The following is a 26,487-nucleotide window of genomic DNA, read 5'->3' as shown; positions in this document are numbered from 1 at the left end:
GGAATTTAAAGGGTTAAAATCCTGAAATTAAATAAATATTTGGTAGTTATGATGAGGACTGATGCTGGTTAAAAGATTTAACTTAGAAAAAGTGGAAAATAATAATAATATATAATAATTTAGGCAGTGTTTAATATGTAACCATTCTTGGTCCTTATCGCACGAAGTGTGATTTTTAAAAAAAAATCTGACATAACACAAAAAATAAAAATGCGTAAAAATCAATGTTGCTGCTAATCATGGACATATAGCAGGCTGTGATAATTCCTTCCCAAGAAATCCACCTAGCATGTAGTGCACAATTGTTTTTAATTTTTTTATGTTTTTTCCATTGATAAAAACAGTGGCATCATGTAAACAAATGGCATTTAAGGGGTTAAAATTCTGAAAATTAAATAAATATTTGGTAGTTATTTTCAGGACTGATGTTGGTTAAAATATTTAACTCAGTGAAAGTAGAAAAAAATAATAATATATAATAGTTTTGTGACAGTGTTTAGAGTGGACATTTTTGTCCCTTAATGCACACAACGTCGTAAAATAATGAGGCATAAAGGTTAACACACGACCGAGCCGAGCCAGCCGAGCACCCTACGTATTTTTTGTCGACGCACTCGCCATTGTACTATTTTCCGAAACGACAAGGGGTAGTTTAGAAAAAAAATCGCCTACACCAAAAGTAGTAGTATGCTTCTCAGATCGCATCAGCATACCTGAGTAGGTAATTAAATAAAATCTGGTGTGAACCGTCGTTTATTTTATAGCTCATGTCATCGGTGTCTGTTTGACAATTTTATGAATTCATTTAAAACAATTTTTTTATCTGAGGCTTTTAACGAATTGTAACATCCCTGTTACTTCCGCTTAACACGAGCCAATCAGCGCGCATATCTTCTTGTAAGCCAATCAGAAGGCGATTTGTCTTTGGTTCTGACCAATTAGGGCAGAGACAGCGTGGAGCTTCCTTTCTCAGCAGCAGCAGAAGTGAAGTGAGCTGAACTGGCTGACCCAGCTGCTGGCTACAAGGAATGCTGCAGTGCATATGGGCTGGATGGGAATGATTAGGGTTGCCCAACAGTGTCGTGATCGTATTACAGAGGAGGGGGAGTGAACATTAGGTTTTCTTTTAAATCGAAATATATGTTGTATTTGAAGAGTTTGGGTAGGAATTAAAGCTGTGATCTTTGGGAATCATTTGCATCATATGATTAACGAATGTTTGAGCTCCATATATTTCTGCAAATCACGCTCTGCTCAAAGCCGCCTGTTTCACGCAGCTGGAACAACTAGGATCGGCTGCTGCCTTTATATTTATTTGTCAATAGCACCTCATGTTCGGTTCGGTTCTGCAGGGCAACCATGTTTTCATTGAGGATCGTCACGGCGGATTATTACATGAGCAGCCCGATCCGAGAGCTGGACGCCTGTTACTCTGAGTTCAGAGAGAGCGATGTCAAGAAAGTGCCCGTGGTGCGGATCTTTGGGGCAACACCAGCAGGTATGCGTATACATTTGTGTGTTCATGTTGCGTGAAAACATCACATAACTTTTGCAAACGTTATCGCACGAGTTTATGCAGTTTCTGGGCCTAAGGTCTTTGGGCATTAAATAAGTGGGGAAGGACCATATTTCTTGGTGTTCTGGAGGTTTTGCGCCATGTTGTCAACATGGTCTGACCGCCGCCATGTGGACGTGTTTACTCCGGCCGTATACCTTAAACCTAAACGCTATCTGTTGACTATCCCTATGCTATATTTGCTTACAAATCATATTTAATGATAGCAATAAATATATGATGTCTGATTTCATAATCACATATGAGACTGTCTTCGCTGTGATTTAGGTTTCACGGAGAAAGAAAGGTCATTGTTCTGTGGTGGTGATATTAGTGTTTCTACAACATGCATGCACATTTCTTGTCTCAATACCGAGATTTACTAATTGAAATGCTATAACGCCATGTTTCTTAAAGTCACCATAAAATCAAAATGTTCAATATTCTTCTTTTTTTTTTTTTTTTTTTTGTTGTTGATGGAATTCTGCAGTGTTTATTTATAAGTGATTATCATCAATGCATTATCCGTGGATTATTATTTTTTTTTTAAATGAATGTGCCCTCGTAATCTTAACTTAAATTACTCTTGCAACGACTTTTCCGATGACGTGTTCACCGACGTGAGGGCGGGTCAACCTGTCACACATGATTGCAGATCCAATCAATTCCCGATGGGCAAAATCAAGTCCCGCGACCCCTCCTACATTTTTTTTTTCTTGTTCAAGAAGCCCTTTAAACTCATAATTTTCACGTGACGTCACACCAGCCATTTAACAGTTTTGTGTTAAGTATAATGTAGTAAGACAGTGACATTAAAAGACCGAATTCTGTATAATTGATGCATACTGTACAGGCAATCAGATGAACCCAGAATCTAAACATAACGTACAGTTTCTCGTTAAAGGGATAGTTCACCCAAAAAAGAAAATTACCCTATGATGTACTCAAGCCATCCTTGGTGTACATTCTTCTTTCAGATGAATACAATCAGAGTTATATAAAAAAATGTCCTGGTGGCAGTGAATTTGCGACCTTTTTTTTTCTTTTTTTTCTATCCTCTGCACTTCCGCGTTCGTCATTGTGTCATATGCGTCGGGTCAGGGGTTTTGTCTTTCGCCGCAAATCGTTGTGTATAACCGCCTGCCGGTAGCTAGTTATTAGCCTATATAGCTAATAAAGTTTTAAATATTTCTTGCATAAACCCATCGCTTTGCTTCAGAAGGCCTTTATTAACCCCCTGGAGCAGTATGGATTATTTTTTATGATGGATGGATGCATTTTTGGGGCTTCAAAATCTCGCCGGGATATTCTTAAATATAACTCCGATTGTATTAGTCTGAAAGAAGATAGTCACCTTGGATGGCTTGAGGTTGTGTAAATAATGATATAACTTTCATTTTTGGGTGAAAATCCTTTAAGCGTTTCCCCATAGAAAACCATTTGAAAGAAAATGGTCAACCATTTGACGTGTTCCATTAATTTTATGGGGTCATTCAGTGGCAAATCAGCTAAATTTCAGAAACTGCCCTGACTCAAATTGTCATTTTTGTTAAAAAAATTTTTTTCTGTAGAAATACAAACTTAAATAGTGGATTACCTGTAACTACATCCATGACATCTAATAATTTTTGCTCTCAATACTATTTTACAGAGGTGCTCAAAATGACAAATTTGGAGAATTTACAGGGGGATACTGAGTCTGACTTTAAATTACTTTGGAAAGATGGCAGCATCATTGATTTTACACAGAAATTAGTCTAAAAACTACTAAAATCTGTTGACTTTAGCAATCTTTGCTGCATTATATACCAATGGAGACGTTCCAAAATGAGCAGGATTCTTTTATTTTTATTTTAACAAACTTTTCTTTTGGTATCCAAATGAAGGCCCTAATTGGTTCAGTCCCATAGACATGGGGATCTCATTGCAGTTCCATGTTCAAATTGATAAATTTACTATATGGTAAAAAAGTAAATGTGGGTCACTTTTTACACAGCTGATACTTTTTATTGGACTTAAAGAAGAAATGTCTGAAGAACAAATAATACTGGAAATGTATTATTATGATACTAAAAATTATACTAGAAATGTATTGTGTTTCCCTCTATGAAAACAATTGCTTACAACATGCATCTCTGAGTACCAAAAAATGTCCACCATAGTTTGCATGTCTAACTCTATAAGTAAATCTTTTTTAGATTCTTGTTCCTAATATGAAACTTCTCTTTTGGAATATTAATTCCTATTTGGTTAAATCCCAGAGATATTGAAATGTCAATGCAGTAACATTTGAACTCTTGGTAGCTTCAGATATGAAATTCATCCATGTTTTATCATGTTAAATAACAAAAAAAAAACAAAAAAACAAAAAAAAGACTTGTGTTTGTTTGCTTGGTTTTATTGTATTTATATGATATTTGTATTTTTGTAATTGAATTTCTGCCATGAAAATAGCCTTAGATGCTGACATAGCATTAAATAAAACTATCTATCTATCTATCTATCTTGGTAGCTTCAGAAGTTGTTAAAATGAACAAAATCCCTTCTTCCAAATATCCCTGAAACTGATTCAAATATAGATACTTTATAAATACACTTTTGAAAGCAAGTTAATGTGCCTCAACTTGACCATTTCAGTGTATTTTTGGTACTCAGACAGGTATGTTGTATGCAATTGTTTTTGATAGAGGGAATCAAGATACATTTCTAGTTTCAGTATTATTTGTTCTTCAGACGTTCTTCTTTAATCGCAGTATTAGTTTGAAAGGTTACCCACATTTGGTTTTTGAACAATAAAAATGGGTCAAATTCAACAATTTGGACATGGAGTTGCATTGGGATCACCGTGTCTGGGATTATAAAAAAAAACATTGACCGATATTGATTTTTGTTTATTACCTATACCAATTATTTGCATGTTTATGTGCCTGATAACCTATTACACAGAACTGAAATTTATTTTTATTTCTGTTTTTGACAATCATAACAACAGCACTGAACTGAATTAGGTTTTATTTAACTTTTTAAATACTGTAATTTTTAATACTGTAATTTCACTCTCTCCTTGCATACACAACAAAACACACTTCTAGATCAATAAATTAAGTCTGGAAGAGTGCAAAAAATAAAATATAGTGCACTGTTGCATTTTTTTTTTGCTGAAGTGTCTTTTTTAAATGAACTCTTTGATCAGGTCAACAAACGGGTAATGAATTTAACATGTAAAAATAATTCTATAAATTAAAAAAAAGCAGCATAAAACTTTTCAAAACCGCCTGAATAAAAAAATAAACATTGCTACTTTAGTGCAGCTTAATCCCAGTTGCATTTTTTTTTTATAACAACAGCATTAATATTAACTACAGGCAAAATAACTAATTTACAAAGTCTAATGTTTTCAAATGGAGAACAAAATAATTACAGGGGGGTCTATCAACTCCCATAAATGTAAGCATTCATATGTGTTGTTTTATGGGCTAAAGAGTGAAGAGAATGGAACACGCAGGAATATTCGCTTGAATATGCAAACATTGTCAGGAAAACTAAACAAAACATTGAGTACATCATCGCAATTGCTGAGTCTATGTTTGATGGTCTATGAAAATACCTGCTGACAGAGAGCTGTTTTTAATCCATGCGTTTGAACCTTTTTTGGAGAGATAATTAATTTCCACAGAGTTGTGATTATTTAGATATTTATTAGCTAAATAAAGGTTATATAGTAGATGTTGATATAATTTAAGGAGTTCTAAATGAGTGGATCGTGTTAAAAGCTGAATACGGTGGCCATGCTGGTGCATCTGAGAACGGCACTATGAACCTGACTAATCACACGTGTTTAGAACACTCGGTGCACGACAAGGCCAGACATTTTCAATGGGTAACCCTTCATAAAACAGGGAGGGCAAGAATGAAAACTGCACACCAAATTACAGACAAAAAAATACAACGCTGCACAAAGTTTCAAAACGACAAATAACAAAACCACATAAACTACTATGACAAACACAAAAATGCCTATTCCTATTTTCTATCAAGTATAAATAGTTATAGTATGAACATTATATGGATTACTGTTTAGAATTTTATTTTTCATCTATAGACCTTATGCACCAGAGAAACAAGCTCGCAGCCATCTTTAGAATTTTGTGTTTGAACTTCCGTTTTTGCGGTGGCTCTGTATATTTCTATGGCATTTCTGTTCGAAGAGTAATTAGTTGAAGTGGATTAACTTCTTTTTGAGTTAACGAAAGTTATCATGAGCATTGTAATGTTTGAAGCGGATGTCATAAATGTCAGTAGACAATTTAAATACGAGCGGTACATTCATAAATCAGTAAAATCTTACCTTCATGCTGTGGAAATACAAACCGGAAGAAGGAACACAAGGAGCGTAGCGCTAAACAGGGGCGTGGCTACATAAGATCTATAGGTTTGTTGGTCATAGGCTGCGGCTGGATGTACCGACTGGCGAGAGTTTACCGACTGGCGTGCAGGCGGGGAGGAGCTGAAAACTGAGACGTGAAGTCGGACACTTTCTGCTTCCCATAGTGACCGCTCACATGGTGTTTGCATACTTTACCACAGCTGAAGTGAAATGAATGCAATATTTGTCAAATACACAGATGTTTCAGATACGTTTCCATTGAATACTTTATGTACTGCTTATACAGCGTCTGTTTGTGCAAGTTCAACATAAGCCTATACTATTTAAATACCAATGTAGTGGGGTATATACGTTTTTTTTTATCAGTTTTATTTTGATAAACATGACACTATATAATTTCACAACTACATGAAAAGAGATTTTACAGTTATAAAAATGCTGATTTGTGAGCATTAGTGGAACTGAAGGTGTTTGAATAAACACGAAACGCCCGTGATCGTTGTAATGCGTTGGATTCGTCCAATCGTGGATCAGCTGTTTCGTCATCAGAGCAAATGGCATGCACTGCTTCAAGTCAGCCGCCGATCGGTCTGCGCAGCGCTGCATGAAGTCAAACAATAATGCATGGTTGTGAGAATTGATATGGCATCAAATCGCTGTTGTAATTAATAAATAGCTTATTGTCTGACGCTCTACATGTTTCAGGAGCTTTTATTCAGTGGAGCATTCGTTCAGTTTCAGTAAATTTTAGGGCTGGGTATCGATGCAGATGTCGATTCTCGATTTTCGATTCAATGAATTCAATGGTTAAATTTTCACCAGCCTCATCACAAAAAAGAAATGAATAAAATAGTTATTGTTTTTGACTCATGTATCCTTGTATTGTAATTAATAAGGTTGACACAAATTTTAGATACCAGCGAAAGTTAACAATTCTCTAATACAATTTCGATACCACAGCTAAAACTACTAATTGAAATTTCAAAAATGATTGAAGACAAGTAAATGGTCATTCATAAATGAAAAAAAAAAAAAAAGAAAGCCAATAGCATAAATAAATAAATACAATAGAACAAAGATACAAATGAAATAATCAGTGCTTTTCAGGTAGATCTAACAGTAGTTTTCAGGTACAGAAGTTGAATAAAGTAGCCTAATCAAATGTAAAACAACACTGCATATAATCTTCACTGTACAAATTGAAGGTTAATCTTTACTAAATTTACAAAAAAGTTATTCAGTGAAGAACAGCGAGTGATTTCTTTGTCTTTTGTAGTTTGATTAACAATAAAAACAGACAGCAGAATGAATATTAGGCTGCTGTCACTTTAAGAATAATGGACGGATCCAATATGGTACACGCTTTGTCTTTCTCTACTGTTTACCTTCACTTAAGCCATAACCGGCTATGTACAAAACTTCTCACACAACGTGTGCAAGTTCTTTTCTTGTGCATGAATGCTTAAATTGGAAAGGTTGAAAACAAGTGCAAATTATGCATTTTCGTGACAATGCAGGACTGGCCCGATCGGGACAGTAACTGTTCCTTCAACTGTAACTTTAAGGCGCTCCTGCATTCGCCATGTTAAGCACTGAATGAATGACCGTGGCTGCATCCGAAATCGCATACTTCTCTACTATATAGGCCTAGTAGGTGAAAAACAATATGTGACAAAAGAAGTCCGAATTCACAGTACTCACAAAAGAGTAGGCAAAAATTACCCGGACTTCCGGCGAGATTCTGAAGTGTGCCCCAACTTACCATTCTTTGGCTTAGGGAGTGTTCGCTTTCTCCCTCTTTCCATGTGTGAGAGAAAAAGAGGGAGAAAGTGGGTCTTGCGTACTACGTAGAATTGACATGCCATATGTAAAATATATTATTTCTTGTTTTTTTTCTGGTCAAAATGTCTGAGTTTGTTTGGAACTATTCTGCCTTTAAGTCTAAGCTGAATCTGAGAGAGACTGCTCGAGAGGACAGAGCTTTAGGTGAGAGACTGCCACACACACACACACACACACACACACACACACACACACACACACGGCTGGATCCAGAGGGTAGCACATGCTCACTCAGACGCATCCCAGCAATGTGTGAGCAACTGTAGTTGCTAGGCAACCAGCACGGTCATAGCACTGTTCTAACATAGTGTAAGCAAGTGATTCTTCCATCCCTTGGTGTGACTGCAGTGAAAATGGAGGAAGACAGTGGCATGTTAAAATAACGAAAGAGATCCAGAAAAATGCTTATAAAAACATGATTTATATAATCAATGGAGGGCTCACATTATGAATCAGCACTAATGTTGAGGCTTGAATACCTCTGTTTCCAACCACTAGAATGTGGAATGAACTTTTACCTTCTGATCAGACACATTGTATTCCTATGACGCTGCAGTATCTCCTGAATAGTGTTTAAACAATACCCTAGAACTTATGTCCAAGTCCTTGAATATAATACAAGCAATCTCCATCAAACAAGGAAAAACTAAAATTTATTGATATACTATTTGGGCATTGAAACTAGGAAGCTCAACAAAAGGAGCACACATTCTCTTTTCTTGTGAAAACCTCCCTCTGATTCTTCAATTCAAATATCTTGTCCTAGAAGTGGGCACAAACTAGGAACAAAGACTCATTCAATTTGTTTTCTTTATTTTGAAGACAAAAGATTGCCCAAATTCGTCAGAATTGTAAATTAGATTATTGTGTCCATGTTGAACAACTGAAATATCTGCTTCCAAATCCTTCCTTTCCTTCTGCTTATCTTTCAACCAGATGGTTGATTTCAACCACAGTGCATTTGATTTGCTAATGAGCTGTGCCATTTGACTTCCGGACTCACTTTCTGCCTCTTCAGCACAGAAGTCAGCATCCTTTTCCAGAGATGCACAAACATATATTTTTCAGTTGCTGAATGTCTTCCTCAGCTGCCTTCCTCTTTTGACTGCAGTTCATTGGCTTTTCTCTTGCTCTCCTCATCCAGATGGAGTATGTATCTTGATCTTGCTGATTTAGCTGCATTCAGGAACTCTTTTGATTTAAAGACACATAATCACGGATCATCCTCTGCGCAACCGCTGTATCTTCCTTCATGTTGCATGTTTCTACCTCTTTGTTTACAGAAAACCCCCTTTCAACCATTGCCTGTCCATGAGACAAAAGGAGGCGCTTTTGCATGCCGATCCGTGGGGCCGAACAACGATCTGTTACACCCCTTACTGCATTCTGTTCAATGAATGTTGAGCAATCTACTCTAATCTAAAAATTATGCCTTCTCTTCAATTTAAAGAGAAATGCAAGAAGAAAGCAATCCTCCCACAATTTAATGCTGTGACCATATGAATTTAAGACTTTCCACCTCGCCTTCTCTTTTTCTGTCATTTGGGAAAGACAATTGCTGCTTCCACCCCCTTTAAAGGAGTGTTTTGCTAAGTGATGGAGATTGCATGTGCAGAGGAGAAATTTGAGAAAATCACATATGTGTGTGCGCGTGTGTGAATGTTAAGAGATGCATGGATTTACGCCGGTATGTCAGTTCTACTGAAAATTTCAGTTCAGTTAGAACCAAATGCATATTTGTACTGATGATTTTAACTTGATGATTTTATATACAGTTGTTGATATTTGTGTTTTGAAAATATTTTTTGATTGATGTTTTGACTCCTATCCAATTTTCTACATTATTTTTTTATTTTTTTATTCAGGCTTGTTTAATACATTTTGGGCTACCAAAATCTGAAGAGTGCCAGCCTGAAGGGCCACCAGGGATTTAGAAATTTTGTCCTTGAAATTTTGTCCTTTGAAATTGTTTGTCCTTTGTGTAGGGCTGCCCTCGACTAAAGAGACTGTCTTTTGATTAATTTATTGGTAATGTTTTGTTTTTTTGGGCTGCAGAGATTAAGTCAACGATGCTGACTTGTCATCTCCACAGTTGTGGATGTGCCTATATGCACGTTTCATACAGATTACATAGTCTGAGAATATTATAGGTCTTAGTGACATATATAAATACACAGGGCAAAGAAAGTTCTGAGATACAGTTGAATATAATAGGTAACCGTAGAAACAAATAAGGACATAATCATAAACCAAGGAAATGGAAACTAAACTGAGCTGAGAAACAGGAACTAATGACACCAGAACAGAATGTCAAAACAAGACCACATAAGTGAACATGACCATTACAAATATGAAGTGTGGTATTTTTACATTTATTCAACTTGTAGTATTTCTTACTACATAAACCTACTGAAAACATAGTTTATAATGTAATTTGTATTTTTGTTCTGATAAAATAAAATAACAAAAATAACTGTATTGTGATATCATCGTGAAATAAGATTTTGGTCATATTGCCAAAACATAGTAACAAACATTAAATTTGTGCTGCATAACAATGTCTTAAGTCTACCTTTAAAAATTTCATAGTTCTGAGCTTCCCTAAGTTCAAAAGGCAGAGTATTCCAAAGGGCAGGAGCATATGAAGAGAAAGCCCTGTCACCCATAGATCTTAAGTGTGTATGAGTAACAACCAACAAGTTGGATTGTGAAGATCGCAATCTACGATTTAGGGTAGCCTATAGGAATGTAAAAATTCAGATAAATAATGTGGAGCCAAGCCATGCAATGTTTTATACGGTTTCTTTATTCCTTTATCCAAGGTTCCTCACTTTGAGTCTCCAAGACAGAGCCATAAATAATCAAAGTAAAGAGAGGGAACCAGCTTTGGAAATTTGATGATGGTAACCAATTAGCATGACTTCAGTTTTACCACTGTTCAGACAAAAGAAATTATTACTCATTCATCTTTTTATCTCAGAAATAAAGCCGGAGAGAAAACAAACACCAGGGTGTTCACCAGATTTTGAGTGTATCTAAATCTGCTGTAATGAATTAGCTCTATGAAATATTAATAATCAATAATAACTGTAGTAAAATTAATATTACAATCAACCCACCTGTTCATCTTGTGAACACTCAGCATTAATTGTTTAATAATTCTAAGACATATTCAATTCCGGGGAAGGGAAATGTCTTTTCTTACTGTACAGTACTAAGAGCCTGTAGTCAAAATCTAAATCGTAAAGTAAGCTTTGTTGCAAGCAGAGAATCAGAACCAAATACGTATTGTGCACAAGTTTTATTAACTAAATCACAAACCAGAGTTGGGCGGTATCCAAATTTTGATACCGTCAAACCTCCTCCCTATTTTACCGCGGTATACGGTATTACCGTGACTAATTAAAAATGATGACGTAAGGCTCAGACGGCGTAACCAAACTGTTGGCTTGTGCCTAAACCGTTCAGAAACTGAATACCAAACACTAATACTGAAACAATAACATAACATGCACAATATTAACAACTTGTATTAGCAACAAATAGCAGCTTATAAAAAAAGTGCAAATACAACAGTCAAACAGAATTAAATGAACATAAACATCCAGAACAGTTTTCACGCACACAAATCAATTAAATTAAATCACACAGCCCGAACAACTTTTAATAACAACAAAGAGCAGCTTATAAAAAAGTGCAAATAGACCCACAACAGTCAACCAGAGTTTAATTAACATACCGTTTTTTCATAGTTTGGCTGGTCCTGCGACTTATATATCAAAATTAATTCATATTGACTGACATGAACCAAGAGAAAACATTACCGTCTACAGCCGCGAGAGTACAGATGCTGCTCCTGTAGTCTATATACCCCTGAAAAAATTAACTGAAAACAACTAGAAAACTGTTAACTGAAACATTAACCTAAAGACAACTGAGAAAGCCTGAACACAAACAAAATGCCCCCAAAAAGAATTTTTTTTTTTTTTTCATGTCTTCGGTGCTGATGCGGTGGTGACGCGTTCATGTAACGATGGCGCTGCCAATAAAGCACCTAAAAGCTGTCACAAAGAACCGGCAAAAGTAATGATTATGAATATGTAAAATATAGCAAGGAGACATTTTAATTGTTTACTAATAAACAAGTGCTTTCTGTGTCAGTGTTGGGCTGTCGGCTGCAAAGATGAAGTTGACGATGCTGACTCGCGATCTTCGCAGTAGTGAAATGCACATTTCATACGGATTGCATAAGCAGAGAACAGTCTGTTTTCTTTAGTTTTGAATTGTTCTGTTTAAAAGTAGACATTTCAAGCTTTCTGTGAGCCAAGTAGGCTACCTTAAACGCTGAGTGTCGGTTAATTTATGAGACAAGCTCCAGGTTCACGCGCCGGCTTCTCCGTGTCCTGATTATCTATTTTCTACTATATTTAGCCTACTACTTTCTTATTTATTAAATCCAGGCAATTGGTTGATGAAACATTGATTAAAATTAAGATACAATTAATACAAAACGAAATTAAATTTAAAGACAGGCTTTGTGCTTTCTGTTTGAGGTAGCTGTGAAAGTTTTAAAGCAGTCTTTTAGTGCCGCTTTCAGAGCGCTCACGTCCGTAATGGAGAACTGTCCCGTCTGTAACTTTTTTTTTGTTTGTTTTTTTGTGAAATAAATTTCTAAATAAATGCGACTTGTAGTCCAGTGCAACTTATATATGATTTTTTTCCTCTTCATGACGCATTTTTTGACTGATGCGACTTATAGTCCGGAAAATATGGTAAACATCCATATTATAACAATTATTGCAAATCAATAGGCCTAAATTAAAACACAGTCCAGTCTTCTTTCCAATATTGTTTTTAACGAAAACCAAATAAAAATACCTGAATCAATTAAATAAAAAATACACACACACACACACACACACACACACACACACACACACACACACACACACACACACACACACACACACACACACACACACACAGTGCGAATAGGAACTGTGTGGCAAGTGGCAACAAATCAAGTCAAGATTTTTCGCCAGAAAAACCAGCATGTTTACTTTGTCCGGCTTTAACAGGGCAGGACCGTGAAATATTAAATAATATATATTTAATCCTTGTTACCTATATAAGTGCATTGCATTTTTTTTATGATGGTATTGAAACTGATACCGTTGCTATTTTTAAGACCCTGCGGTATACCATATTACCGTATTACTGCCCAAGCCTATCACAAACATAACTAATCTAAACACATACATACATACATACATACATGCATAGGAAAAATGGTGAGTGATAGAATGGAACCGGAAGCAGGAAATGGAAACTATGGAAAAGATCCATTTAACTATGAAAAGAACCATCAGCTTATCATTTTCAGAGCACCTCATTGATACTTGCATGGTCTGTGCAGTGGACACAATTCTTGAAGTTGTTGAAAAGGATGTTGATGGTTCGGTGAGTGTCAAATGTTAAAGTTGCAATAGTTTTCTTCTCCGTTGGATGAAGAAGATATGATGAACTTGCATGGTTAGTTCGACTCTGTTCTCATGGCTGGAGTGCAGATTGTGGCCTGCCGGCCCTGGGCCGGAGAGGACACGCAGAGCAAATGGTGGGAGTTGCGATGGACTTCTTCTGCATTGAAAGAAGTTTTGTCCAAACTCCTGAGGTTGTCCTTGATTCTGTTGTGGTTGAGAGAGTCCTCTCTCTCCTCAATGAGCACATGGCTGGTTGTGAAAAATCACATCATCCAAAACATGATTCACAAATTTCTTGGTGCCTCTGTGGCTTTCATGACTAAATCCAGAATTAATTTTTCTATGGTAGTCCAATCTGGTTTATTGCTAATTTAGTGTTTTTTTGTTTTGTTTGTTTTTTGCATGTTGTTCAGAAAGACGGATGGGGTTTATCCAGTTAAAAATCCTGGTAGGGACACCAAGGATGCTAGTGACCAGTGTTCAACAGACAACATGTGCTTGTATCTTCAACAAGACCTTACGGCTGTCAAATACCAGATGTCTGTCGACTGGGTCCTGCCAAGCACTGCGTGGCACAGAGAGAGATATAATAACTTTTGACAGGACTCACAAGCACCTGTTTGTGGCTCATGAACAGTGCTCAAATATTTTAAAACCTTCAATTTATTTCTTCCATTATGATACTCATTAAATTTCATGGGCACACTTCTGTGCGCCCATGGTCGTGCCATTATTTTATTATTTGGTAAGGCACTGAGGCAAATTCAGACTTTCTGGTCAACAGCTCTCCTGAATGTCAACTATCGCTAAATTTATTTAGCTGAATTATCGCTAAATAAAGGACCACAGAAAGCCCTTGAGAATATGTATAATATGCTCCTTCCAATGACATCAGAGTGAACCATTCTGTTCTGTGCACCCATGGTCGTGCTGGTCTGAAAACGAGGTGTATTCAGGCGCATTGTTGGCGCATTGCTATTTTGAGGCAACTGAAATAGACTGCGCCATTGATCAACTGAAACCTGGTCTAAAGTCAATGGCGCAGTATTTTGTTTTTTTTGTTATTTAAAGGGCATTCGCGATTAGGGATGCACCGATCCGATACTCAGTATCGATATCGGCTCCGATACTGCCATTTTTGCCGGATCGGGTATCGGTCAGACAAGGCCGATCCAAATCCGATATTGTGCGTATACTATTCAGTGTTATTGTTAAACCCCACAAAAGGCACACAAACATTATAAAGCACCATAAGTTTTCGTGCACAATATTATAAGTGTTCTGAAGCCGTTATATAGCTATAATGTGAGATATAAATTAATATTTAAGTCGTTAAATTCAAGATCACGTAAACGTTTCCCTCAGCTGCGCTGTCAATCATTCAGCATTCAAACAGCGCGTCGCGTTCGGTTACAACAGTTAACACAATGAAACTCTCTCCAAGACGATTCAATGTTACTATTATTATACTTGATCTGTAGATAAAGGTCTATGGTTTCGCATAAAACAACTCTATCTTGCTGGACTTTATTGCTGTACCTTAATCATGTTACTTTCTACCGGGTGTCTGTTAGATCACAACACTGGAGTAAAGTCAGAGCACTATTTGTTCTTCACGCGCACAGTAACTGAAATTTAAAACTGTTAAAAGAAAATGCTGAATAGACTATTGCATAGATAGATACTGTACAATACACTACGCATCAATATGTATTTTCTTTGTGCTATAAACTTTTCAATGCGGACTCGACGCGCTGCGCGCTGTGACTCATGTTGCTTCAAGCGCGTCATTCTGCGCTCGGGATGCGCATAAGCGCTCTGTGCCGCACTGTATTGGAGCCTTTCATATCATAATACAGGGACGCAATGAAACAATATCAATAGCCGTTCTTGTTCTGTCCTATCTATTATGTTGCTACCTCATTAAACAGCTGTGCTATACATTTAAAAAATGTCTCAATTTTATTGTAGGCTATAAAATAATTTATATTTTTGTTGTTGTTTTTCATGAATGTATTTTACAACAATACAAAGAGCAATGTGTAAAGTTTTACCAGATTTAGTGTTACACTTATTGTCTCTAATTTGTTCCCCACTAAACGTTTTTTTTCACAAAATGTTCAAATTTTATACAATTATTGTGCACTCGTAATTTTTCTAGACTAAATTTTACTGCTGAATTATCCACTAATCTAGTTTATAATAGCATTTATGTCAGATTATGATCATATATTTTTTGTTGTTGTTTTTCTTTTTTTAGTTCTTATTATCAGTTCAACACAGAGTTATAGAAATTCTACTTGATTAAAAAAAAACTGCGCTGGTATCGGTACGGATCGGTATCGGCCGATACTCAGAATTTTTGGTATCGGATCGGATCGGTTCTGAAAAAATGGTATCGTTGCATCCCTATTCGCGATTTCCATTTGGACCCACAAACTTGCTTAGCTATAGTTGCACGCACATATAGAGCAACGTGTTTCCACTTTCAAAGTGTATGGCAATATTTCAGCTAAGTCAAACAGTTAAAAGATGCTTTGAAAGTTTAAAACTGGCCGTTGTCTTGAAGAGGCTTCCAGCACTCTGCTAGTGTGGGAGGGGCAGTGCATGGGCTGCACGTGAACTGCAGTGTCTCCAGCAACACAGCGCTGCCTGCGGACGCCTGTCTGTAAATAATGCCGGGAAAAAAATCGGCCGATGCCGATACACGTAAAACCCGCAAATATCGGCCGACCGATATATCGTTCGATCACTAATAAAAAGCTCAATTTTCTATTTTATTTTATAGACAAAACACACTATTCCACATCCTCCCAATGCTGTCCTTCAAACAAACATGCCAACTGAGTGCTATGAAAACATGTATAGGGAATATATCTATATCTATCCTATATGTGCAAAAGAGCTATAAAGTTAAAGGACAGTTTAAATCCCTACGTTAAACATGAAGATGATAATAAAGATAATAAAGAAAAACAAAAACACAGTGTTAACAGATAAGTGGAATGTTCTCCAGGAACCAGTTACTGTGTCTAAAGTGAATGTGTGTGTTCATGCAGTTACTGTGGCCAAAGTGAATGTGTGTATTCATGCAGAACATTCCAAGAAAATTTCTTTATCCTCTAAGAGACACACACAACTTTCAAAGCCCCTGACAGGGAAGCCGCATTCAACATCACGCTAACACATTAGCTTGAAACTTAAAATAAATAATTCTCATGTTTTGGGCAGTTTGGATCATGCACCTATCCCGCAACAGCTCACTCTAGTTTCCTCCACTATTTTTAGATGCATTTTGTTCATAGAAATGCATTATTCAGTGCTGTGATTTGGCGCGACTGGCGGAAGTTTTCCGTGCACTGTGGGCAGACGCGAATAAAGATAATGACATTCGTTGTCGATTTTTCAATCATAAAAAAAATGATAATAATATAAGTAGGGCTGCACAATTAATCGCAATTTACATGAAATCACACTTAAACCGATTTGGCTTATCGCGATTATGATATCGTTAAGGCTGCAAATTTTTTTTTTTTTTTATGCACAGCTTGTATGGCTCTGTAAACGCTGCTCCATTTGAAAGCACTGTGAGTTTGAGTCACTTATAACGTGCATTTGAAAAAACACGCGTCAAACATCTTTCCAAACATGCATTTATGAACCTCATGTCCAGCAAAAGACATTTAACAACATTTAATAACATGCTTTTACTCCAAATTCACTTCATAACGACAGTTGAGCATCCTTCTGTGAGATGATGTGATTCTTCTTACACAGAATAAGGCATTTGTGTGTTTATTAGTCATGTTTAATCAAAGCATTTCAAACTTTTGTTTATTCAGCTACAGCCATAGTATGATGCCTGATAGGGATTTCCTTGAATGATGTGTGTTATTGTACTTCTGTGGCGGGGCATATTTGGCGTGTCTGCGTGAGACGCCCTCTGGTGTTCAGATGGAGCAGCATTTACTACCGATCGGCCGTGCTGCACTGACAAAGCTGCGCATAAAATTATCGCAGCCTTTGCCAAATCGCGTGCGGTTTCATTGCGATTAATTGTGCAGCCCTATTTTAAAGTCATATGATCATCGTTTTCACGATTGATCTTTGCGGTCCCTTTGGAGTACTCTTGAGGACTGCGTTCTGATTGACCCGGGCCCCTACGTACTGCTCCCTATTCCCTGAGCATGGGATATGTAGAAGTTCCCTTTACTTGTCAACAGTATGTTTTAATTAAATCAAATCATTTTCATAATGCGAATTAGGAGTGTGCTATATATATATATATATATATATATATATATATATATATATATATATACATACATACATACATACATACATACATACATACATACATACATACATACATACATACATACATACATACACACACACACACACACACACACACACACACACACACACACACACACACACACACACACACACACACACACACACACATATATATATATATATATATATATATATATATATATATATATATACATATATACATACAGTGAGGAAAATAAGTATTTGAACACCCTGCTATTTTGCAAGTTCTCCCACTTAGAAATCATGGAGGGGTCTGAAATTGTCATCGTAGGTGCATGTCCACTGTGAGAGACATAATCTAAAAAATAAAATCCAGAAATCACAATGTATGATTTTTTAACTATTTATTTGTATGATACAGCTGCAAATAAGTATTTGAACACCTGAGAAAATCAATGTTAATATTTGGTACAGTAGCCTTTGTTTGCAATTACAGAGGTCAAACGTTTCCTGTAGTTTTTCACCAGGTTTGCACACACTGCAGGAGGGATTTTGGCCCACTCCTCCACACAGATCTTCTCTAGATCAGTCAGGTTTCTGGGCTGTCGCTGAGAAACACGGAGTTTGAGCTCCCTCCAAAGATTCTCTATTGGGTTTAGGTCTGGAGACTGGCTAGGCCACGCCAGAACCTTGATATGCTTCTTACAGAGCCACTCCTTGGTTATCCTGGCTGTGTGCTTCGGGTCATTGTCATGTTGGAAGACCCAGCCTCGACCCATCTTCAATGCTCTAACTGAGGGAAGGAGGTTGTTCCCCAAAATCTCGCAATACATGGCCCCAGTCATCCTCTCCTTAATACAGTGCAGTCGCCCTGTCCCATGTGCAGAAAAACACCCCCAAAGCATGATGCTACCACCCCCATGCTTCACAGTAGGGATGGTGTTCTTGGGATGGTACTCATCATTCTTCTTCCTCCAAACACGTTTAGTGGAATTATGACCAAAAAGTTCTATTTTGGTCTCATCTGACCACATGACTTTCTCCCATGACTCCTCTGGATCATCCAAATGGTCATTGGCAAACTTAAGACGGGCCTTGACATGTGCTGGTTTAAGCAGGGGAACCTTCCGTGCCATGCATGATTTCAAACCATGACGTCTAAGTGTATTACCAACAGTAACCTTGGAAACGGTGGTCCCAGCTCTTTTCAGGTCATTGACCAGCTCCTCCCGTGTAGTTCTGGGCTGATTTCTCACCTTTCTTAGGATCATTGAGACCCCACGAGGTGAGATCTTGCATGGAGCCCCAGTCCGAGGGAGATTGACAGTCATGTTTAGCTTCTTCCATTTTCTAATGATTGCTCCAACAGTGGACCTTTTTTCACCAAGCTGCTTGGCAATTTCCCCGTAGCCCTTTCCAGCCTTGTGGAGGTGTACAATTTTGTCTCTAGTGTCTTTGGACAGCTCTTTGGTCTTGGCCATGTTAGTAGTTGGATTCTTAATGATTGTATGGGGTGGACAGGTGTCTTTATGCAGCTAACGACCTCAAACAGATGCATCTAATTTAGGATAATAAATGGAGTGGAGGTGGACATTTTAAAGGCAGACTAACAGGTCTTTGAGGGTCAGAATTCTAGCTGATAGACAGGTGTTCAAATACTTATTTGCAGCTGTATCATACAAATAAATAGTTAAAAAATCATATATTGTGATTTCTGGATTTTTATTTTTAGATTATGTCTCTCACAGTGGACATGCACCTACGATGACAATTTCAGACCCCTCCGTGATTTCCAAGTGGGAGAACTTGCAAAATAGCAGGGTGTTCAAATACTTATTTTCCTAACTGTATATATATGTGACCCCGCCTGTGAAACCCCGGCTAAAGTCGCAGAATCGAATTATGAGTTAACGAGCGTCAAAGTAGTCATAGCCATAAAAATGACCAAAATAGTCCATGTGCGTTTATTGCTGTAAATGATAGATTATACCAATAGTTTTGAGATGCAATACTTACATTTTCATTTATAACATGATAAATACTGAAATTAATGATTTTATTGACACTATGTTGTACTTTTGCGCAAAAAAAAAAACGGACGTGGGCTTCCTAAACATTGATTTTAATCGTCTCTGGGTTTATTTCGCGCAGCAACACTGCTGATTCGTATGCCATTCGGTTCAGGAACTTCTTTTCTGTGTCTTTTCTATTAGAAAGAGTAAAAACAGACTTTAATATCAATCCGCGAGCGCCGGTAATCAGGTCAACACAATGGAAAAAAAAGAGAGATGTCAGCCGCGTTTAGATGTCTGTGGTGATTTTTTTCTTGTCATAGCCAATATTTTAAGAACTGCTTATTTGTTTTGTAGCTTGGTATTCTGCCAATAATATTAAACTTATTTGAAAGACATTTTTGGCCTGCTACGTGTTATTTGCTGGATGGCAACGTTAATGCGTTGTTTTGACATCTGACATGGCCATGGCTTCGCCGGCGACACCGAAGTATGAGCACAGCATGAACGGAAAAATAGCTGCTTGCCTAAACAGCTTGCTTGATATTAATCTCGGTGGAATTGCCCCAAATTATGATTTAACTGGTTTTATTGCGGATTATTTTCTGGAGGATGATTGTGATGATGAACAGGACACATTCTTTGACGAAACTGACGAGGAATTTGACGGTAAGTTTTTTTTATGCTAAATATGTAAATGTATACTGTCAGTGTCCAGCGAATGTAATGCTAACACATATCTGTGATGCAAAAATAGTGGATTTAAATGTTTATTACATTTGTTGATGGGGATTGAGTCAGTTTAAATTAATTACGTTTATGGCATGATGTTTATTTGTCTCATTAGGCTACACTCTGAATTGAAGTCTGCTTACCACCTATAGGCTGTTTCTTATTCCTATGCCCTCCCCTCAATTAATCAGATCCAGTCTGACTAAACTGAAAAAATATTTTCTGATATTTTCATATAAAATGCTTCATTATCCATTTTAAATGTGTAATTAAACCCACTTCCAATTCTTGCATGTTACGCAATCATGTTTTTAGGTATCTTGCTTTGAATTGAAAAAAATGATCTTTGCTTTTTCAGGCAGTGACCAACATGATGAGGAGGACAAGCCAGTTTTGGTGATTGAACCCCAAGCTATTTGTCTGGCGAACATGAATAGGGAACACCAGCACCAACACCATGCTGGAAGTCCAGATGTGAAACTGAAAATCAGTTTCTCTTGCAACTGCAAGTATTTCAATTAAATGGGGAAAAGTGTTCTTTATTTTTCAAGGAGGGAGAGTTGCTGTCACTCAGGATTTTATTTTGCATCTAGACAATTTTAGAATGTGTACAAAGTTTGAAACTGACCTGTTAAAGGGATAGTTCACCCAAAAATGATTTACTCATACTCACCCTCATGTTATTCTGATCCTGTATAAGTTTCTTGCTTCTGTTAATAATAAGATATTTTAAAGAATGTTGATAACCAGACAGTTGGGCGGCACCTATGGAAGTCAATGGGTGCCGTCAACTGTCTCATTACCAACATTCTTTAAAATATCTTATTATTAACAGAAGCAAGAAACTTACTGTATACAGGATCAGAATAACACGAGGGTGAGTATGAGTAAATCATTTTTGGGTGAACTATCCCTTGAAAATTTTTTTTTTTTTTTTTTTTTTTTTTAACTCAATTACACCGTGGGCCAGTAAGAGAATGATAATTTCAGAGAATGAGAAATGTTATGTTATTTAATTTATATATTATTGACATTTCACTGATATTACATTTTACTAATAAAGTTATACAAATCATTCCACTGAATTGACATGGTAATTGTTGCTACGATCAAGCTCTTGTGGTACCCCCATTCGTTTCAATGTGTTTATGCTTTTAGCTTTTTGGACATGCACATCATAATAAATAGACCTGTTTTACAAAACTTTAAGAATTTTTCCACTGATGTGTCATATATCACTAAAAAGGGGAGAATCTCAGCTTTAATGTGTTATAAGGCACATATGCAGGATAACTATGGATCAATTGTGTTGCAGTTTTAACAAATAACTTTTTTTTAAATTGGAATTTCTCAAAAATATGATTTTCTGAGCCCGAACTTTAGCAAATCTTTGACATGGCCTTACTCAGTCAATATTAAAGATATCAAGGTTAGATTTTCACAGAATGTTCTTTACATTATGTAGGATGATTTTATGTAGAAAACATTGAATCACAAAAAAATGACTTTAGCTGGGTTTTCACAGGCTAAACATATATATATATATATATATATATATATATATATATATATATATATATATATATATATATATATATATATATACACAGTGAGGAAAATAAGTATTTGAACACCCTGCTATTTTGCAAGTTCTCCCACTTGCAAATCACGGAGGGGTCTGAAATTGTCATCGTAGGTGCATGTCCACTGTGAGAGACATAATCTAAATAAAAAAATCCAGAAATCACAATATATGGTTTTTTAACTATTTATTTGTATGATACAGCTGCAAATAAGTATTTGAACACCTGTCTATCAGCTAGAATTCTGACCCTCAAAGACCTGTTAGTCTGCCTTTAAAATGTCCACCTCCACTCCATTTATTATCCTAAATTAGATTGGATGATCCAGAGGAGTCATGGGAGAAAGTCATGTGGTCAGATGAGACCAAAATATAACTTTTTGGTCATAATTCCACTAAACGTGTTTGGAGGAAGAAGAATGATGAGTACCATCCCAAGAACACCATCCCTACTGTGAAGCATGGGGGTGGTAGCATCATGCTTTGGGGGTGTTTTTCTGCACATGGGACAGGGCGACTGCACTGTATTAAGGAGAGGATGACCGGGGCCATGTATTGCGAGATTTTGGGGAACAACCTCCTTCCCTCAGTTAGAGCATTGAAGATGGGTCGAGGCTGGGTCTTCCAACATGACAATGACCCGAAGCACACAGCCAGGATAACCAAGGAGTGGCTCTGTAAGAAGCATATCAAGGTTCTGGCGTGGCCTAGCCAGTCTCCAGACCTAAACCCAATAGAGAATCTTTGGAGGGAGCTCAAACTCCGTGTTTCTCAGCGACAGCCCAGAAACCTGACTGATCTAGAGAAGATCTGTGTGGAGGAGTGGGCCAAAATCCCTCCTGCAGTGTGTGCAAACCTGGTGAAAAACTACAGGAAACGTTTGACCTCTGTAATTGCAAACAAAGGCTACTGTACCAAATATTAACATTGATTTTCTCAGGTGTTCAAATACTTATTTGCAGCTGTATCATACAAATAAATAGTTTAAAAAAAATCATACATTGTGATTTCTGGATTTTTTTTTTTTGATTATGTCTCTCACAGTGGACATGCACCTACGATGACAATTTCAGACCCCTCCATGATTTGGTGGGAGAACTTGCAAAATAGCAGGGTGTTCAAATACTTATTTTCCTCACTATATATATATATATATATATATACAGTGAGGAAAATAAGTATTTGAACACCCTGCTATTTTGCAAGTTCTCCCACTTAGAAATCATGGAGGGGTCTGAAATTGTCATCGTAGGTGCATGTCCACTGTGAGAGACATAATCAAAAAAAAAAAAATCCAGAAATCCCAATGTATGATTTTTTAACTATTTATTTGTATGATACTGCTGCAAATAAGTATTTGAACACCTGAGAAAATCAATGTTAATATTTGGTACAGTAGCCTTTGTTTGCAATTACAGAGGTCAAACGTTTCCTGTAGTTTTTCACCAGGTTTGCACACACTGCAGGAGGGATTTTGGCCCACTCCTCCACACAGATCTTCTCTAGATCAGTCAGGTTTCTGGGCTGTCGCTGAGAAACACGGAGTTTGAGCTCCCTCCAAAGATTCTCTATTGGGTTTAGGTCTGGAGACTGGCTAGGCCACGCCAGAACCTTGATGCTTCTTACAGAGCCACTCCTTGGTTATCCTGGCTGTGTGCTTCGGGTCATTGTCATGTTGGAAGACCCAGCCTCGACCCATCTTCAATGCTCTAACTGAGGGAAGGAGGTTGTTCCCCAAAATCTCGCAATACATGGCCCCGGTCATCCTCTCCTTAATACAGTGCAGTCGCCCTGTCCCATGTGCAGAAAAACACCCCCAAAGCATGATGCTACCACCCCCATGTTTCACAGTAGGGATGGTGTTCTTGGGATGGTACTCATCATTCTTCGTCCTCCAAACACGTTTAGTGGAATTATGACCAAAAAGTTATATTTTGGTCTCATCTGACCACATGACTTTCTCCCATGACTCCTCTGGATCATCCAAATGGTCATTGGCAAACTTAAGACAGGCCTTGACATGTGCTGGTTTAGGCAGGGGAACCTTCCGTGCCATGCATGATTTCAAACCATGACGTCTTAGTGTATTACCAACAGTAACCTTGGAAACGGTGGTCCCAGCTCTTTTCAGGTCATTGACCAGCTCCTCCCGTGTAGTTCTGGGCTGATTTCTCACCTTTCTTAGGATCATTGAGACCCCACGAGGTGAGATCTTGCATGGAGCCCCAGTCCGAGAGAGATTGACAGTCATGTTTAGCTTCTTCCATTTTCTAATGATTGCTCCAACAGTGGACCTTTTTTCACCAAGCTGCTTGGCAATTTCCCCGTAGCCCTTTCCAGCCTTGTGGAGGTGTACAATTTTGTCTCTAGTGTCTTTGGACAGCTCTTTGGTCTTGGCCATGTTAGTAGTTGGATTCTTACTGATTGTATGGGGTGGACAGGTGTCTTTATGCAGCTAACGACCTCAAACAGGTGCATCTAATTTAGGATAATAAATGGAGTGGAGGTGGACATTTTAAAGGCAGACTAACAGGTCTTTGAGGGTCAGAATTCTAGCTGATAGACAGGTGTTCAAATACTTATTTGCAGCTGTATCATACAGATAAATAGTTAAAAAATCATATATTGTGATTTCTGGATTTTTTTTTTTAGATTATGTCTCTCACAGTGGACATGCACCTACGATGACAATTTCAGACCCCTCCATGATTTCCAAGTGGGAGAACTTGCAAAATAGCAGGGTGTTCAAATACTTATTTTCCTCACTGTATATATATATATATATATATATATATATATATATATATATATATATATATATATATATATATATATATATATATATATATATATATATAGCCTACAGTAATATCGTAATTGTTATTTTAATGATGTGGAATTTGACATTATGTCCCTCACTTTGCAAAAACCAAACAAAACACAGCCAAAGAGTCCACGCATACACTGACTGCATTATGTAGCTTTTCTGATTTAGGTTAGACTGCACATGTGCATTTAGAGTGCATGTTCTCACTGCATGATTTACTTTATTAAAATGCAGTAAAAATGCCCCTGTATTGAGTATTTATCCTTTTGGAAATATATATATCATGATATAGCTAAGCAATCACACAAAGAGTGCCAGTTTTCAATATCAGGACCGATGTTCAATAAACAAGTTGATATTAAGTGACTCACATTTTAGACAATATTGCCTGTTTTGCTCCATTTCGCAGACGAAAATAGTTACAAAACAAAGCCATGGCAGAACTGTTTTGAGTCTCTGAGCAACATACAGTGGTGTTTCATTACTGAATGAATCAAGCCATTTGAACGAATCGGTTAAATGAATTATTCAATGACTCGTCAGTAAGAAGGTGAAATGCTTCGTTCCTGAAACGATCAGTCGTTTGAATGAATTCGTTGAATTAATTACTCAGTGATTAGCTTATTAACAGTGACTTGCCGCCACCTACTGGTGATTAAGTTTCACATTTAAATTTAAATGATCTTTTAAAATTTCAAAATATTATTTATGAATTTGTAACTGTAGGTTAAATGCATTTGTCTCATCTGAGCAGCATTAAACAGTCTGTGTAAATGCATCTGAATGCCACTTCAGATGGAGCTTCTGTGTTTCCTCTGCATTGCAAAGATGGATTTTGTTGATACTGATTTCATTTAATTGTTAACAGCCCTATAGTGTGTATTATTCTAATTGAATTTGATTAAATGTAATAATTTTACATAATAAATCATGCGTAGGCTACATTTAATTAGGTAAGAAAAATGCCCTTATAAAGGTAAGAATGCATATAAAAGCTAAAAATGTATTTAAACCTATTTGAAATTAAAAAGTCACTGCTGCGAACTAACCACCGCACAGAATATGAAGAATAACAAAAACTTTAGGAGTCATCTACCCAGCACAATGACACACTCAGCAAATATCATCTTATCATAGTTATCGACAAAATAGCGAGATATAAATTTTTTTTTGTCAATATCGCACTCCCCTAATGTGTACACCCCCCCTTTTTACTGTCCTATCAAGTATTATCAAGTGAAAGGAAAAAAAAAATACAAAAACAATACCATATATGGTTGTATTGTTCTTGTATGCAAATTGCTTTACTTGTTGGTTTTAGTGTTTTGGTAAAACTATCGATACTTCTGTGGTCGATACTGAGATGTTAAAAACGTAACGATACCAGACTTGCTGCAGTACCATTATTGTGCTTAACACCACTCAAGCCCCTGCCCCTTTTGTCTCAAAATGTATTGTGCCCCTCTCTGATAAATTTAAATAATAATAATTATTATTAAAATAAATATTATAATAAATAACAATACACTTGGCGGAGGTGAAGTGGTAGGCGGAGTTTCCTTTGCAGCGCTACATAGCATGAGTCTTCAAACTGCACGGGCAGCAGGTAACATTAAGCTAATATGGAAAAGTTACATTTATCCTACCATGCTACTGTAAAAGTTGCGGCAGCATGTGAGTTATGCTTAACAATCATAAAAGTATTACTTAATTGCAGCCGCATTCTGAGTCTGACAATGTCATTCGTTTTTGTCCAAGGCCATAGCAAGTGTTATTAGCTAGGGGAAAT

The 26,487-nt window shown here is 37.0% G+C and overlaps 1 protein-coding gene across 1 annotated transcript in view; it reads left to right on the top strand.

The window, feature by feature from the left end:
• The first annotated feature begins 967 nt into the window (after positions 1-967).
• Positions 968-26,487, top strand: part of rev3l (REV3 like, DNA directed polymerase zeta catalytic subunit) — a 128,608-nt gene continuing 103,088 nt past the window's right edge. The window contains exon 1 of the mRNA XM_084433337.1: positions 968-1,498. Within this exon, the coding sequence (XP_084289463.1) occupies positions 1,360-1,498 (139 nt within the window). The 5' untranslated portion in view covers positions 968-1,359. The remainder of the gene's footprint in view (positions 1,499-26,487) is intronic.

The sequence above is a fragment of the Rutilus rutilus genome, assembly GCF_951802725.1.
Source record: "Rutilus rutilus genome assembly, chromosome: 15".
In the NCBI taxonomy this organism is placed as follows: Eukaryota; Metazoa; Chordata; class Actinopteri; order Cypriniformes; family Leuciscidae; genus Rutilus; species Rutilus rutilus.
The sequence above is the reverse complement of the archived record's forward strand: the minus strand, read 5'-3'. Positions and strand labels throughout refer to the sequence as shown.